Source organism: Eucalyptus grandis, chromosome 6 (genome assembly GCF_016545825.1).
Source record: "Eucalyptus grandis isolate ANBG69807.140 chromosome 6, ASM1654582v1, whole genome shotgun sequence".
NCBI lineage: Eukaryota > Viridiplantae > Streptophyta > Magnoliopsida > Myrtales > Myrtaceae > Eucalyptus > Eucalyptus grandis.
The window spans coordinates 11886624-11903268 of NC_052617.1; the positions used below are offsets into that span (position 1 = coordinate 11886624).

General features: G+C 43.2%; 1 protein-coding gene and 1 pseudogene across 1 annotated transcript; both read left to right on the forward strand.

Moving 5' to 3' along the window:
- The first annotated feature begins 519 nt into the window (after positions 1 to 519).
- On the forward strand, positions 520 to 2449 carry LOC104448381 (calcium-binding protein KRP1-like). The gene has a single exon (XM_010062177.3). It carries the CDS (start codon positions 780 to 782, stop codon positions 1134 to 1136), a length of 357 nt encoding a protein of 118 aa, XP_010060479.1. The 5' UTR covers positions 520 to 779; the 3' UTR covers positions 1137 to 2449.
- A 6390-nt stretch (positions 2450 to 8839) lies between these two features.
- On the forward strand, positions 8840 to 12007 carry LOC120294316 (annotated as a pseudogene).
- Positions 12008 to 16645: the final 4638 nt, after the last annotated feature.

Genomic DNA, 16645 nt, shown 5'->3' on the forward strand with positions numbered 1-16645 from the left:
TAGCCAAAGAAATTGCACTACTTTCTTCAGATGTTCTTATATTATCAGAAATCAATATAAGTAGTGATGAATTATCAGATATCATTTCTTCTCGCCTAGCACACGATCCTAATTATTAATTTCCATTTTCATAACCCGATCTTACTACATAGCTTAAGACCCAAAAACAAAGCCCTGGATGATAAGTTCACTACATATAAACTGGGCAATCAAAGACCCAAGAAAATGCAAAAGCAGCAGGCGCGCTCCGCGAGTTTTAGTGCGGGCGCATTAACTCCTCTCCCGTACACTTGATACCACCAAAGCTGACGTGGGCTGCATCATCGGAAGAGTAAATCTGACTTAACCCTGCCATGCAGCTTCCAGGAAAGAGAAGGCCTCATCACGGATCAACGGATCGGAAATAAATAAATAAAAGTAGGCGAACCAGAAAATGAAAGATGGTCGAAGCTCCCCCTTTCAATCTTAGATTTCATTAAATCCGTTCACAGTCCCTCTGTTCGTACCTGCTATACCTTGGTTTCAAATGGCCCTGGCTCCTTCCGCGAACATTCCTCTCTCTCTCTCTCTCTCTCTCTCTCTCTCTCTCAAACTAATTTAAAAACCCTTACTCTCTCTCAATACCGTCACTCCCCAACTGAGATCGCAGCCACCACTCTTCCCGAGAACACAACACGACCTTTTCTTCCTTGTCCGTTTGAGTAGATTCAAACACCAGAGCCTTTCATAAAACTCCAAATTCTTGACCACTTTCGTTGGTAAACATACATATTCATTCGATGGCCGCTCACGAGAGCACGATGAGCGCAGTCGACTTCGAGGACTACTTCCCCTCGATGATCGTGAGGCTCGGGGCCGAGGGCTTCATCGGCGAGCTCTGCAACGGGTTCCAGCTCCTGATGGACTGCGAGAAGGGGCTGATCACGTTCGAGAGCCTGAAGAGGAACAGCTTCCTGCTAGGGTTACAGGACATGGGCGACGAGGAGTTCGTGTGCATGCTGCGAGAAGGCGATCTGGACGGGGATGGCAATCTGAACCAGCTGGAGTTTTGCATCCTTATGTTCAGATTGAGCCCTGGGCTGATGGACGGGTCCAAGCAGTGGGTGCAAGCTGAGGTAGATAACGTCATGATTTGAGTAATAAAAATAAGGCACCGTTTGTTTCGCGAAGAGCATGAATTTTTGGAAAATAATTTTTTTGAAAATAATCACAAATATCACTTACACAAATAACTAAAAGAAAAATATTTTCATCTTCCATAAATATATTTATATTTAGATTATTATCGATAATGAAAATATTTTTCACCGGTTAATTATTTTAAGTGACGCAGGTGAGATCATTTTTAAAAAATATTTTTCAAATTATTCATTTTTCGTGAAACAAACGGACTTAATATCGATAATGATGTAGTAGTCTCTCCTTATTGCTTTTTGTCAACCTTGCTGCCAATAAAATTGGCAATTCCTGTAGTGATATGGAATGAGCAAAGAAGAATAAGACCTGATCCCTCTTTCGCGGACCGAAAGTGTATGTGTATATTTTGATTTTGGAATATTTGATCTTCGATTGATGATAGAACTAGAATTATGGGGTATGCTGCTTCTTTGAAGGCCCTCTTTTGGTAAGAGAAAGAAATTTAAGGGCGATCTACATAGAAATCAATTTAAAACAACATATTCGAAAGTGAGTTTCACTTCTGCTTTTTTCTAACTTTTTAGCATTTGGTATTTGACTTTCATTTAATATTAAGCACTATGAAATTTTTGAATTCTTTTATAGTTTACTCATCTTTGGAGGGATCTACCCGACCCGAAGCTATTCGTGAGTTCTTTTATTATGTGTTGGGGTCATGCGGTCGAGAATCTCATGATTTCTTTTTCCTCTTTTTCAAGATCACGCAACTAGGAAAAGTAAATCTAAGAACTGATCTTCCCAAGATTGGTCTTTAAGCTCAAACTTCATTCTTATAATTCGTAAAAGTCGATACACTTCGGTCTTCTCACTCATTTAAAAAAAAATTAATGGTTTCCGTTTATCATATTTGTCAAAAAAAAAAATTGATTCACCGGACAAGCTTTGTAAAATTTGTCATTTGTAGATGCACCATCCTGTCTCGAGGAATTCATCGAAGCCCTCATAGGGACCTACACCGTCAAATACAAGTTAGGGCGTCTGATTTTGTTACCACGATTGGCCCTCCGATGTATAATTTAGAGATTTAAGAGGAGAGAATATATTGTGGAGTGCATGATGGGAAGAAGAAACTTACCTACGTGGCTGAGTCACTCCTTGTAGATGAAGGTGATCGAGGCCATCGGGTGTTAGTGACAAGTAGTGATCTAGTAATGTTGTCATTCTCTACATCTAATCGTATTTGCATTTCACATTTAATCGCTTCTGGCGCCATATTTACTAATTGAATCCAATTATGAAAAAAAAAATGTCAGATGCTAATTCTGTTGTGATTCTTTAGACGCTCAAAGCAATATTCGTCTTGATATGCAATAAAACATGCTCATAATTTTGTTGATTAATTGAGTTCAAATTTCAAAGTCTGTCAATTATCTTATGAAGATTTTTAGCGTGGAGCCTGGAGATGATGTTTAAATCTCACCATCTGTATCTAAATTGTTCGATCTCAATGCTGCACGCACAAGCTAATGGCCTGGATTAACAAGTTCATGAGTTTTATAAAGTGATTCATTGATCTCCAGGGAACTAATCAGGTTTCTACACTTGTGGCCTTGATTTACCAAAAAAAAAAAAAAAAAAAACATTCTCATTTTCAGTGGAAAGAAGAAAAAGCAACAAGGATTGTTGGGACGGACCATAAAAGTCTATTACCTTATCCTCGAAATATTGCTAAAGGGAGACTATGCTTCATTTAAATGTAAAATTTAATCTGTATTTATTCAAAAATTTAAATATTGAGTTATAAAAGTATTACAAAAGTTAATATCTCGTCCACATTAATTATTTGAAGGAAGACTATGCTTCATTTAACATATATATGCTCAGATACTGTTGACAACCCGATAATTTTTATGCTTGAGTCTATTCTTCTGAGTTGTATGGAAGACATGTATAGGTTTTTGAGGCATTGGATTCTCATCAATGTGATACAGGCATGCTTGAGTTATAAAAGTATTACAAAATTCAATATCTCGTCCACATTAATTATTCAAAGGGGACTATGCTTCATTTAATATATATTCGCTCAAATGCTATTGACAACCCGACAATTTCTATGTTTGAGTCTATTCTTCTAAGTTGTATGGAAGACATTTGTAGGTTTTTGAGGCATTAGATTCTCACCAATGTGATACAAGAATAATGAGTTGTAAGGTTGCTATAGGACTAATAATATTGGGTGACATTTGCTTTAATTTAACAGAGAAAAATTACTTGGTCAGTTTTCTCATTCCCAATTATTTTTCTCCCGGTTAAACTTATTTGATTCTCGACAATTTGTTAAGTCAACTTCAAGAATAGTGAGCATCGCACAGACGATCGAACATGTCACGACTAAACCTGACTAGAGCAATCACATTTTAAATACTTGTGGCCCACACTGGCTATCGCTAAAACTAAAAGGCATAAGTTCCCACATAGTTTCTACACCATAATCGGTTATGCCTACCACATCGTCTATAAACTAAATCAATCCAATGTTTCTCAAGTATGACACTCGTATGCCTCTTCAATTTCGTACCGACAACTCAAAAGCCAATCAAGATGCAATAAAATTACTTATGACGAGTACGAAAAAGATGCCACTAAATACTGCAAAGAGATGAATATTTGATCTGTATTTTAGAGTTTTATCTTAGATCGTTCAAACTACATCTAAACGTTCCATGTTGCTATTCTCTTCAATAAAATAATGCCTTTAATATATTCCATGGAGTAAAATTATCTCCCAGCACTAATCGTTTATTGCCTAACACCATGCGAGAATATCGTGGCTGAAAAAATTACTTTGGGTGTCTTTTCGGTGCTTTCATAAGAAAAAGGACACTAAAATGAGTTGCTGAACTAGGACATCATCCTACAAGTCATATACTTAGTATGATGCACTGAAATTTGACAAGCCAAATGATAATAAAATAAAAACGGGTCATAACACATAACCATGTTTTGGGGAAAGCAAAACATTACTTTGCGCCACTTGATAAAAAAGATGTTTAATTTATTTTAAAACACCCTCAAGTTTCCCTCAGATGAGATCATTGAAGAGGGTTTGTGATGTGATTCATAAGAAAAATGCCCGTCCCTCCATGGTCACTATCTTATACGATGTGATTTAAGACCAAAAAGTCCAAGCTTATCCAACAAGGATCGGATGTGATCACCCGAACGAGAGATTTCAAATAATTTGTAGCTTTATCGGCACCCTTATAGATGGTAAATGGGTGGGAAGGAATCGAATTATGCGTCACACATCGCAGATGGAGAGTGTCATCGCCGAGCAATACCGTTCTGACTGCTATTTCACTAGTTTAGACCACGTGAAGCGGGGACGGGTCATTAGAGCTGAAAAAACACTGGTGCTCCCTAGTGACATCTGTGCATTTCTATGGGAAAAAGGAATGGTGGAGGACGAAAATGGATGAAAGGAGAAGACCCAGGAATCAATGGAGACTGGGATGATATGATTGTGGGCCGTGGGCCTTCAAGTCCAAGAGAACTTCAGATGGTCAGGCCTATGCGGGCGGCCACATCTTGTCGGAGAAGCCATTCGATCGAGCAGAGCTTAATCGTGATCTCCACGATTGATGACTGTTTCGATGCACTACTTGCACCATGGTTCTTGTAAAGTTGTGAGTTAATCGGTTGCTAATTATGTTCAAGACAGAGTATGGCGAAGGATATAGTTAGCCACATAAAAAAAAAAAAAAAAAAAAAAAAAAAAAATAAAAGGAAAATAAAAGAAAAAGCATATATGCGACAGTCTAAGAGATGACTAAGCCACATTGTGGCTTGACTAAGCTACATCACGTTATGTGAATCCTTTACATAAACAAAAAGAGATGAAAATCTTGTAGCTGTGATGAATTGGCCAAATGATGATGACCTTCGATTCGATATGGGTGATGTCGAATGGAGGTTGTCCAACTCTAGTGACCCATGAAACCAGGCACACTACAAGCTAGGCACGCTGCAAGGCATAATCAGTTTAGAATCTGTAATCCATCGGCAGCAGTCGCCGATACTCAACTTGTGCCTCTGCGTCCTTCATGTGTGCTCTTGGAGTCATCCACGCGCCCGCACATACACAGGTGAGATTGGGACTAACACAGAAAATATGGAGTATTTCTAGTAAAATGATAGCAAGACTCTATTTATTTCCCCAAAATCACATTTTCTCATATTCCGTCATTTGGATCACTTTGAAAATTGAGTCAACGGAAAATATTTTTTTGATTATTAACAGAAAATATATGCTTAAATGCAGGAAAATGATTTCCTCTTTAAAAAATCAGAAATCATTTTTCAAATATATGACTAGATTTTGGCGTTTGAATTAGAAACTTTGCACTTGGATTCAGGAACCCTAAAACTCATTCTTAGTGCCAGGTGCCTAGGCCATAATTCATTGAGGCCAAATCTGCAACCCCAACGCCCATGCTTGAGTCCTCACACCCAAGACCAAGTCCTCGGCGCTAGTGCCCGCTCGTGGTTGAGTCCATCAAGGTTGAGCCCGAGTCTTCAACACTTGAACCTTGGTCTATTGAGGTTGGGCCCAAGTGGTGCTCGTGCCCAATGCCCTAGCACTGGGGTTGAGTCCATCAAAACCAGGCTTGGTACCCCCAATGCTTGTACTCGAGTCCCTAACGTGCAAGCCTGAGATCCCTATGCCTATGCCCGAGTCCACTAAGGTTGAGACCCATCACCCTAGTGCATGTGCCCAGTTCCATCAAGGTCAAGCCCAAGACTTAGAGCCTATGCTTCAATCCCTACACTTAAGCCCAAGTCCATTGAGGCCAAGGCTTGAGACCTTGGTGCCATTGCCTATCAAGGTTAGGGTTGGTTCCAATGAGGCCAACCCTCGAACATTGGCATAAGGGTCATAGGCCCAACCTCAATGGACCCAAGCTTGGCCACTGATGATGTGGGCTTGGTCGTTGGGAACCTGGGCCCGAGCACTAAGAAGTCATGCACGAGCATTGCATCCTTGGTTTCAGCTATGGAAGTGGGAGCAGTGCTTGTGCTCTTGCTCACGACATAAGTGGCATTCCCTGTGTCAAGGTCAAACAAGGCTAGACCAGGATCTCAATCTCATTGTTTAGTTCCATAGCAGTCCATATGCAAGTTACTAGCGTCAAAGGAATATATTTGTATTTAGAAAAGACAAATTGGATTTTCATTTTTAAAGATGGAATATATTTTCCAATTCTATTTCAGACTTTAGCCACAAATAAAAAATATATATATTGCTTTTCTGAAAAATAATTTCATGGAAATCATTTGTCAAAAACATAATGTTTTCCATTAAACAAACGTAGAATAGGGTACCGACCAAAAAAAAAAAAACGTAGAATAGGGTGATGCCGTCAAATCTCAAATCTTCAAAATGCGGACGCATGAATTATTGGCAAAGCGTAAATTTAAGGAGTTTTCATCCGCTGCACGCATAACCTAAAAATATTCACATTTCTCGAGCAATGGAGCAAAATTGTTGGGCAGAATTCGAATTCGCGCTCCTCTTCTAATCCTAGATACGCATCGAGCAGAGGAGAACCAAGTCGAAACGGGCCCCACTCGGGTGGAGCGACGGTGGTGGTTCGGGCGCCCCCCACGGACAAAAACAACAGATCCGAGCAGCGGAGCATGCACGTCTCCTCGGGTCCCCCTCCGCCCCCGTGTCCACATTCTCTCCATCCATCCGTCCGTTCTCCCCCGTCAAAAAGAAGAAATTGTCCACATTTTCCATAACCTTGCACGCACAAAACTCCAATCAATCCTCACATCAAAAACCCTGATCCACAAGACAGCCCCGTGGGCCCCCGCTTCCCCGCCCATAACCACGATCGCGTCAACTCGTCGAAAAGCGTCGCCCCCCCGACCCCGCCTTTCCTTCTCCCTCGCTCTTCGGATTCCAGTCTCCATGCAGAGAACCCCCAAACCTTCACTCTCTCTCTATGCCTCCTCCACAAATTATGAGTATTTCTCTCTCTCTCTGTCTCTATCTTTATCTCTATCTGTCCGTCCCATATCTACACGTATTCTGACCTTGTGGCCACCGTTCGCCCGCCCTCTCTCCTCCTTACGGGATCCCCCTCGGAGTCCGAACCCGCGTTGCCACGTAGGACTCGTTCACGTGGGCGGGCGCCTCCACGTCATCGGATCCCTCCCTCTCTCTCTCTCTCTCTCCCCGCAACCCTCCCCTGCCCCCGGCCCGCCCATCATCGCTCCACCGCATCATATCAATCATCGCGCTTCCCCAAGGACGTAAAGGGCGGAGAGCTGCCCAGTGATCGCATGCGAGCCGCACGATAAGGCTTGCATCTTAATCTCTCTTCGTTAAGTTTAATCAACACCGCGAGAGCCGCGCCTTATCCATTCCGAGCGCCGATTAAAATATGCATGGTAGGTCCATCTACCTTTGGGAAGCGCAATGATCCAACTAAATTCACTCATTCAACTCAAATTTATTGACTCGTGTTCAAACTAAAATGAGAACGTGGATAAATAAGCACAAGTCAAGTGAGAATAAAAAAAAATGAAAAGAGAATCATATAAATATAAATAATCTGTCTAACAACTCGACTTCTTAGACATAAGTCAAGAAATAAGGTTATGACTTATTTTGATGGATTAAGTACGGAGATAATGTTATGTACTATGATGTTTAGTACGCATTGCCATGCATGGCGAGTTGATCCACGAGCACTGCTAGCGTTCGGTGCCCATTCCACAATGATGCGGTCTAGCGTATACGAACTTATAATATCCTTTTCCATCCTTCCATATGATAAGCTCTATAAAAATATATATGAAAATCAGAATATTATAATAAAAAAGGGACGGGGAAAAATAATTGGATCGCGAAGGGCTAGGCGCCCGGGCGCCCGGGGGTGGGTTGGTGTGGTGTGGATAAACGAGGCGAGATGGGCCCCGAAAGACATGTCGGGCGCGTCGATCCAGCCCACATGGGCTTCACGTGGCTCCCCGGACCGTTGTGGCCTCAGATCCTCTATATATGCAATCCTCGAATCTTCAGGGTACGACCGCCGCACTCGCTCTCCACCTCACTCTTTTCTCGTCCTCAAAATTTGAAATATATCTCAACCTCCAGAGGAAAAATCTTTTGCAATTTACGCCCCGAATTTAGTTGTCATCCACGATTTGGAGCCACCTCCTTCCTCAGAGTCAATTCCTACCTTTCTTGCTGTGCGAGTCAATTTCTTCTGATAAATTCGATGAACTACAGAAATATTAATTAATAGAGAATGTTTTCATTATTAATAATAATTTATAATTCATCAGTGACTTAAATGATTATTTATCCAAAAAAAAATTTTAATTTATATTTTCAGTGAAATAAGCCCACTCTGAACTCTGAAGATTCAAATTTAAGTCTTAAGCGGTTTACGTTTCCTCTTGAATTGGAAATCCATGTATCCACTAACATTCTATTCCTCGTCACACCCTCACTTTTTATCCGGAAAAAAGAGTGATATTTCCCTGCGCCTTCGGAAGACACGTGGCGCTCCCGAGGTCGACGTGGCGGGAGCCCAGCCGCTCTGGGTCCCCGAGCGCGAGCGCGTGCGCGTGAAGGATCCGCGCACCCTCCGTTCCCACGCTCCGTCAACCGGGTCCAAGCCCGCGTGCCATGTGGCGAGAAAATAGTGGCGGCGACGGGGGAGGACGGGGAGACTTGGTGCGCCCCACCTCCACACGATCGGAGCTCCCCCCACCTCTCCGCGGTCGGTTGGTTTTCCGAAAGGCAGGTAAGGGATTGCGAGAGAGGGGTAAAAGATTTTTTTTTCCTCCTTCCGCCCCGCATCCGCCGCCCTCGAAATGACGAAACTGCCCTTCGGGATTTTAGGTCCGCTTTTCCCCGTAATCCGTCGAAGCTCAGCGCAAAACTTTCCTCTTCGATCTTCTTCAACCTCGTCCTCTGCCGAGCATCATCATCGCCGGCGGCGAGAGGAGTTCGGAGCCGGAGAGCGCGTCGGAACCGGCGAGGCAAGGGGAGCGTTTCGAAGCGGAAGGGGAGGGAGGGAGAATAGAGAGGCGGTGCGAGCTGTGCGATCGGCGGGCGACGATGCACTGCGAGTCGGACCAGGCGAGCCTGTGCTGGGGCTGCGACGAAAAGGTGCACGGCGCCAACTTCCTGGTGGCGAAGCACGCCCGGGCCCTCCTCTGCCACGTGTGCCAGTCCCCGACCCCGTGGAAGGAAGGCCTCGGGGCCGAGGCTCGGTCCCACGGTCTTGGTGTTCGAGTGCTGCCGCCGGATCTGCGACGGGAAGGCGGGGCCTGGAGCTCTGGGGGCGGCGGGGGCGGCGGCGGCGGCGTTGGCGGCGGCGAGGAGGAGGCAGAGGATTACGACGACAACGACGTGAACGAGGTGCTGGATGACGATGACTATGGTGACGAAGACGAAGATGAGGAGGAGGTGGATGAAGAGGTCGACGATGAAGAGGAGGAGGAGGAAGAGGAAGAGGAAGATGGAGAGAATCAGGTGGTTCCGTGGTCGTGCGATTCGCCGCCTCCGGCGGCTTCTTCGAGCACCGAAGGTGAATCTACCAGTAGGTCTATCGCGGTCGCAGGCGATGGCTCTTCGCCGAAACGATTGCCCGTGGTGGATTGAGGATGAAGCGGACGCGCCAAAGTGAAGATCTCGGCTCTGACGTATGTCTCTTCATTCCTCATCAAGATCCACGAAGCAGCGGAGGCGGCATCGAGACGAAGACGATCGCGACGAGCGAGGCAAAGCAAATGCACCCTCAGTGGGTGATATCCTACCAAATGGTTTCTGCATTTTCTAATTGCAAATGTAAGTTTTTTCCTTTTTATTGTTCAGTAAGTTTGCCAGAGATCTAAAAATAAAATGGAGAGCTCATTTAATTCACCCAAGATATTTTCATTTTTGTAAAAACAAAAACAAACACAATTTCTGTTTTCGATTCTATATTTTCTTGAAAATGTGTTTTGTATGTAAAAGAATAATTTCCAACTGGAATTAAAATTTCGAAAACATGATTGGTTGTTTCGTTTTTATACTATTGAATTTATGAACATATACTTAAATATTATTTTTTTCTCTAATATCTTTACAATGTAAAAAAATATTGAGGACAAACAAAATAAATTAAATATTTTTTTGTCGTTTCCAAAAATACACGAGTCTAAATGGACATCTAGTTTCAAATATAGTTTCAAATATAATGGTTTCTTTTGAATCCTCTAACTTTCTTTAAGTTTGTCATAACTGCAACAAGTGTATGAAATAAATTATAATCTTTCTTTTTTTCCTCGATTTCCTAATCTCTCTTTCATCTCACTTTCCTTCTTCTCCTCCCACAATCAGAAGAAACTTCGGCGATATCACACCTTTCAAATCTAGTCGACGCTGGAAATTTTGGAGTTGGAAATTTTGGAGTGAAGGGCAAGAATTTACTCTCCTCGAAGGTTGGAGGTTACAGTCTCTTGTAACGAAACCAGCACTTAGAGGCAACGAAAGTCTGACGAACATATTCTTGAACTGCCTTCCTCCTTTTTCCAAGGAAGAAGCTTCGAAGATCCTCCCAACTCTACTTGACGGCAATTTAGTAGCCGAGTCTATTTCTGAGTCAAGAACCTTGTACGGCAAATATGTTCAGAATAGAGATTCATAATAGAGATCCATTCTGGAATTATGCCAAGCAACTACTTGGAAATCAGTGGTGGTGTGGACTCTGCGGAAAGGATGGCAGCGAAAGAGTTACTAGAATAAAAGCGCATTTCACGAGATGCAGAAAATGGGTATTGATTCCTACGAGAAAGCAATGAAGAGCTAAGATCTGTGACGTTGGATGCATTATTATCAACGGCATCAGGAGGAGAGAGTGGCTCCATATAGTTTCACAAAAAGTATTGGAATCATGAGAGGGTCCCTCTGTATATGGACTAAATCATCAAGGTGTAAGCACAGGCGGTAGTTCATTACCGCCTATGCAACAGGAGGATTTACTGGCTGCCTATCTTCTAGAGGATACAAGTACATGAAGAGCATTGGAATTAGGAGAGTTGCATAGGCGGTAACAAGTGATTCAGTCCATGTACAGAGGGATGTTCTCCTTATTTCAATTCTCTCTGTGATGTCGCTCTTGATAGTAATGCATCCAGCACCGCAGATCTCAGCCTTTCATTGGCTTTCTCGCAGGGACCAATACCCATTTTTCCAAATTCCCTCGAAATGCGCCTTTATCCTAGTTATGCTTTCGCTGACATCCTTCCTGCAGAGTCTACACCATTCCCGCGAAATGCGCCTTTATCCTAGTGATGCTTTCGCTGCCATCCTTCCTGTAGAGTCTACATCGCCACCAATTTTCAGGCAGTTGCTCGGCATAGTCCTAGAATGGGTCTCTCTATTCTGGACATGTTTGCTGTACAAGTAGTCCTTCAGGTTCTTGACTCGGGAATAGACTCAGCCATTAGATCACCATCACGCTAGAGTCGGGAGGATCTTCAAAGCTTCTTCCTTGGAAAACACAGGAGGCAGTTCTTGAAGAATATGTTCGTCAAACTTTCGTCGCCTCCAAGCGTCAGTTCCGTTGCAAGAGATTGCAACCTCCGACCTTTAAGAAGAGCAAAATCTTTCCCTTCACTCCAAATCTCCGACATTGAATCTGAAAGGTGTTATATGTCGAAGTTTCTTCCGATTGTGGGAGGTGAAGAAAGAGAGATTAAGATCGAGGAAAAAAGGAAAATTAGGGTTTACTTCATACACTTGTTGCAGCTATAACAAACTTAAAGAAACTTAGAGGGATTCAAAAGAAATACCGTTGATATTTGAAACTTAGGTCTGTTTGGCAACTTGCCAAAGTCGGTGCAGATTCCCGATTTTTGTTCCCGGAATCGGTTTGGGACGAGAATCGCGTTTGGTAAATTTTTGTTCAGGGAACAATTTTGGACAAGATTTGAGAATCAAAAAAAATTTGATTCTCGTCCGAGAATCAGAAAAAAGAATCAAAACGGTAAAACCTTGTTCTTCTCTTTCATCATCTCGGTTGCCATTCGCCATCGCCCGCCGCCGTCCGCCGCCGCCTGCCGCCGCCGCCGCCGCCGCCCGCCGCCGGTCCGCTGCCGGCCGCCCGGTCGGCGAGATCGCGAGGCTCGCCCGAGCCGGGGCGAGGTCCGGCGAGCTCGCCGGAGGCAAGCCCGGCCACCGGCGAGGCTCGGCCTCGCCGGATCGGCAAGGCCCGGCCTCGCCGGTGGCCGGGCCGGCCTCGCCCAAAGACCGGCGGCCAGGACCCGGCCACCGACGGCTGGGCAAGCCTCGCCGGTGGCCGGGCGAGCCTCCTCGCGGCTGGGCGAGGCTCGGCCTCGCCAGACGGGCGAGGTCGAGCCTCGCCAGTGCCGGTGAGGCTCGCCGCCACCCGGCGAGGCTCGCTCGCCCCGCCCGGTGGCCAAGCCTCAGCCTCGCCGAGGCCGGGCGAGGCCGGCTCAACGCCGGCGAGGCTCGGCCTCGCCAGTGGGCGAGGCCGAGCCTCGCGGCTGGGCCGGGCGAGCCTCGCCCTGCTTGCCCGAGGCTCGGCCGACGAAGGCCGACCTCGCGAGGGCGGCGGCGCTCCGGTGAGCGTCGCGGCCCTGCGTGTCGCCGGTCCGGCGACCGGCCAAATGAAGAAGAAGAAGAATAGGAAAAATGGGAAAAAAAAGAAAAAGAAAAAGAAAAAAAAAAAAAGTAAAAAAGTAAAGAAATTATTTAAAATTTATTTAAAAATCAAAAGAAATTATTTAAAATTTATTTAAAAATCAAAAGAAATTAATTTGGAACAGAATCAATTAATACGGTACCAAAACGCAATTCTATTCGAGAATAAAAAATTTCAAACGGTTACCAAACACGTGTTTTTACTCAGAATCGGTTCAGGAACAGAATCAAAAAGAATCGGTTCTTATCGAATCGGCTCAGGAACAGAATCGTTACCAAACGCGCCCTTATTGACCTTGGAGACGTCCATATAGAGTAACGTTTTTTTTTTTTTTGGAAATGATAAAAAGAATAATTTAATTTATATTGTTCATCCTCAACGTTTTTTTACATTGGTCATCGTATAGTGATATTAAAGAATCTAATACTTCATGAAAGAGAAAAAAGATTAATGACTAAGTATGTGTTCATAAATTCAACATATTTTTAGTACAAAAACGAAACAACCAACCATGTTTTCGAAATTTTAATTCCAGTTGGAAAATTATTCTTTTACAGATAACACATTTTGAAGAAAATATATAATCGAAAATAGAAATTGTGTTTGTCTTTGTTTTTACTGAAATGAAAAAATGAAAATATCTCAAGTGAATCAAATGAGCTCAAATTCTCAATCCAATATGTAATAAAGTTGTTCATTGGGACCGAATCATCAGGGTGTAAGCACAGGCGGTAGTTCATTACCGCTTATGCAACAGGACTTACTGGCTGCCTATCTTCTAGAGGATATAAGTACACAGAGAGCATTGGAATCAGGAGAGGGTGTCTCTGCAAAGGGACTAAATCAAGCTGGCGGAAGTTCATTACTGCCTATACAACAGGACCCTCTAGATGGATTGTTGGCCAACTATTATCCAAATGATATAAATTTGTTTGATACGGTACATGCAGGGAATGTCTCTGCTTAAACCCTGCCCTAAGGACTCCCTAAACCCACTCAAACTCAGTCTCAGTTTCTTACTGTAGATTTTCAACAGAATACAAATTAGTTTAACACGCGCGCATGTAGTAAATGTCTCTACCCAAAACCAGCTTGTTGCGGATTTGAGACATTTGGTAAAAAATACATAAAATTTCGCATCAACCCGCCGTGTCCACCAATGCGAAAGCAAGAGCTACACATATCTCCAATTTCTGTTAAAACTCATGCTCACAAATCTTCAGCTAATGTGCATTTCGGTAATAAATCTATGTACATATACATATGTGTGCACATGTCGAGTCTTAATTTAAAATATCTATAGGTCAAAATTTTAAATTGGTACTAATTCCTATATCCAAGTCATAAAATGAAAAGTTAATTTCTTACTTAAGATATGTTTGTTAAAAATTGTTTCTGATCCTCAAAATAAAAAATTATGTTCTTTTGTTCCGGGGAATGAAAAAAAGAATAAAAACATGTTTGGTAAAAATTTTGTTCTCAGTAACAAATAATCTATTTTTTGTTCTAGGGAATAGATTTGAAATAGAAACAATAAGTGAAAAAAAATAGGTTCTTATTCTCGGAAATAATTTCAAAATTCAATTTTTCTCTCTCTTTTTTTTTTTTTCTCTTTTATTTCCTTCTTCTTCCTTTTGGCCGGTCACCGAGCCACCGCTAGGTCGGCATTGCTCAACGGTGGCCTGGCAAGGCTCTGGCGAGCTCACCGGACCTCACCCAGCCAATTGCCGACCGCCATCGAAGACCAGCCACAAAGGAGGAAGAAAGAAAAAATGAAAAAATATATATAATAAAGATATTGAAAAATTAAGTAAAAAAAAAAAAAACAACAACAACAACAAAATTATATAAGTTTACTAAATGCATTTCTATTCTCGAAATAATTTTTTGCAGTTACCAAGCACGTTCCTATACTTAGAAATTGTTCTCATAAACAAAATAAATAAATAAATTATTTCTCATCAAAATTGTTTCCTAGAACATAATCGTTACCAAACTCCCTTATATTCCATGTGATTAGGCCTACTCATCACGGAGCACTCTGGGAAATTCCTAGTGCTGGGGTGGTCGATGGGGGAATGAGCTCAAAAGCTCGATAGGCTCTCAAACGGAAGACAACATTGGAATGGAGCAGTGGAGATAATATGACATTGCACACAAAAGTGGCTGATTATCTTCCAGATGATACAAATTTGTTTGACACGCTGCATGTACGAAATGTCCATGCTCAAACCTTGCCCTAGGGCCTCCCCGAACCTAAGGGTGTGCAAAATACCCGGGAACCGCCAGACCACCTAGAACCAGACTGAAACCGCCCAAAACCGGCGGTTCTTGAGGGAACCGGTCTGGTTCTCAGTTCCAATTTTTCGGAACTGGTGGGTACTGATCCAGGTCTCGGTTCCATGGGCGGATCCGGGTCTCGGTTCCATGGGCGGATCCGCCCACCTGGACCGGACCGGAACCTTTATATTTTAAAAAAAATACTAAAAGAAACCCTAAATTGGATCTCATCTCCTCACTCCATTCGTCTTCGGTTCTCTCTCTTTTTGTCTCTTCCTCAATTCCTCCTAATCCTATCGCCATTTTGATTCCTCCCCGAGCGTCGATGCCACCGCCGCTGCTCCTCCGCCACTGCTATTCGCCCCCTCGCGTCAGCTACCACCTGCCACAACCGTGGAAAATTGTTTCGCGACCATTCTATGTTGAAAACCCTACCATAGACCTCCTCCCCACTTTCCCAACTCATAGACCCGACCGTTCTATGTTGAAAACTAAAATTGTTTCGAGTCAAGATCGACTCCATGGATCCACCCGAGAAACCGAACCGACAGTCTGGTTCCCGGGTGGATCCCGGTTCCCATTTTTCGGAACCGGTCGATTCCGGTTCAAGGTCGGGGACCGCCCGCCCAGACCATGCACACCCCTACCCGAACCCACTCAAACTCAGTCTAGTTTCTTATTACGGATTTTCAACATAATACGGATCAGTTTGACACGCCACATGTAGTGAATGTCTTTGCCCCAAACTAACTTGCTTCGGATTTTGAGACGTTTGGCACATAGAAACTCGCACTAACCCGCCGTGCTAACCGAATGCGAAAACGAGAGGTACGTGCATCTCCAATTTTTGTTAAAGCTCATGCTCACCAATCACATGTTTATGTACATTTTGGTAATAAATTTATGTAAATATGCATATGTGCACACATGTCAGGTCTTATTTCAAAATATCTATAGGTCGAAATTTTAAGTTAATATCAGTTCCTGCGTCACAGTCATAAAACGAAAGGTTAATTGATTACTTATATTTCATGTGATTAGTCATGCTCATCAGGAAGCATTCTACTGGAAAGATTCATAAAACTAAGATGGTCGATGGGGGAATGAGCTCAAAAGCTCGATGGGCTCTCAAATGGAAGGCAGCGATGGAATGGAACAATAAAGATACTGTGACAACGCACACTAAAGTGACTGATTATCTTGCAGATGATACAAATTTGTTTGACACGATGCATGCAAGTAATATCTCTGCTTAAACCCTGCCCTAAGGCCTCCTTAAACCCACTCAAACTCAGTCATAGTTTTTTATTACGAATTTTCAACAAAATATAAATCGGTTTGACACGCCTCATGTAGTTAATGTCTCTGCTCGAAACCAGCTTGCTACGGATTTTGAGACGTTTGATAAAAAGTACATAAAAGCTCGCACCAACCCGCCTTGCCAACCGAATGTGAAAGCGAGAGGCACGTGCATCTCCAATTTCTATTAAAAACTCATG

Excerpts from the sequence above, each read along its gene's own strand:
- LOC104448381 (XM_010062177.3), top strand. The coding sequence starts at position 780 with ATGGCCGCTCACGAGAGCACGATGAGCGCAGTCGACTTCGAGGACTAC.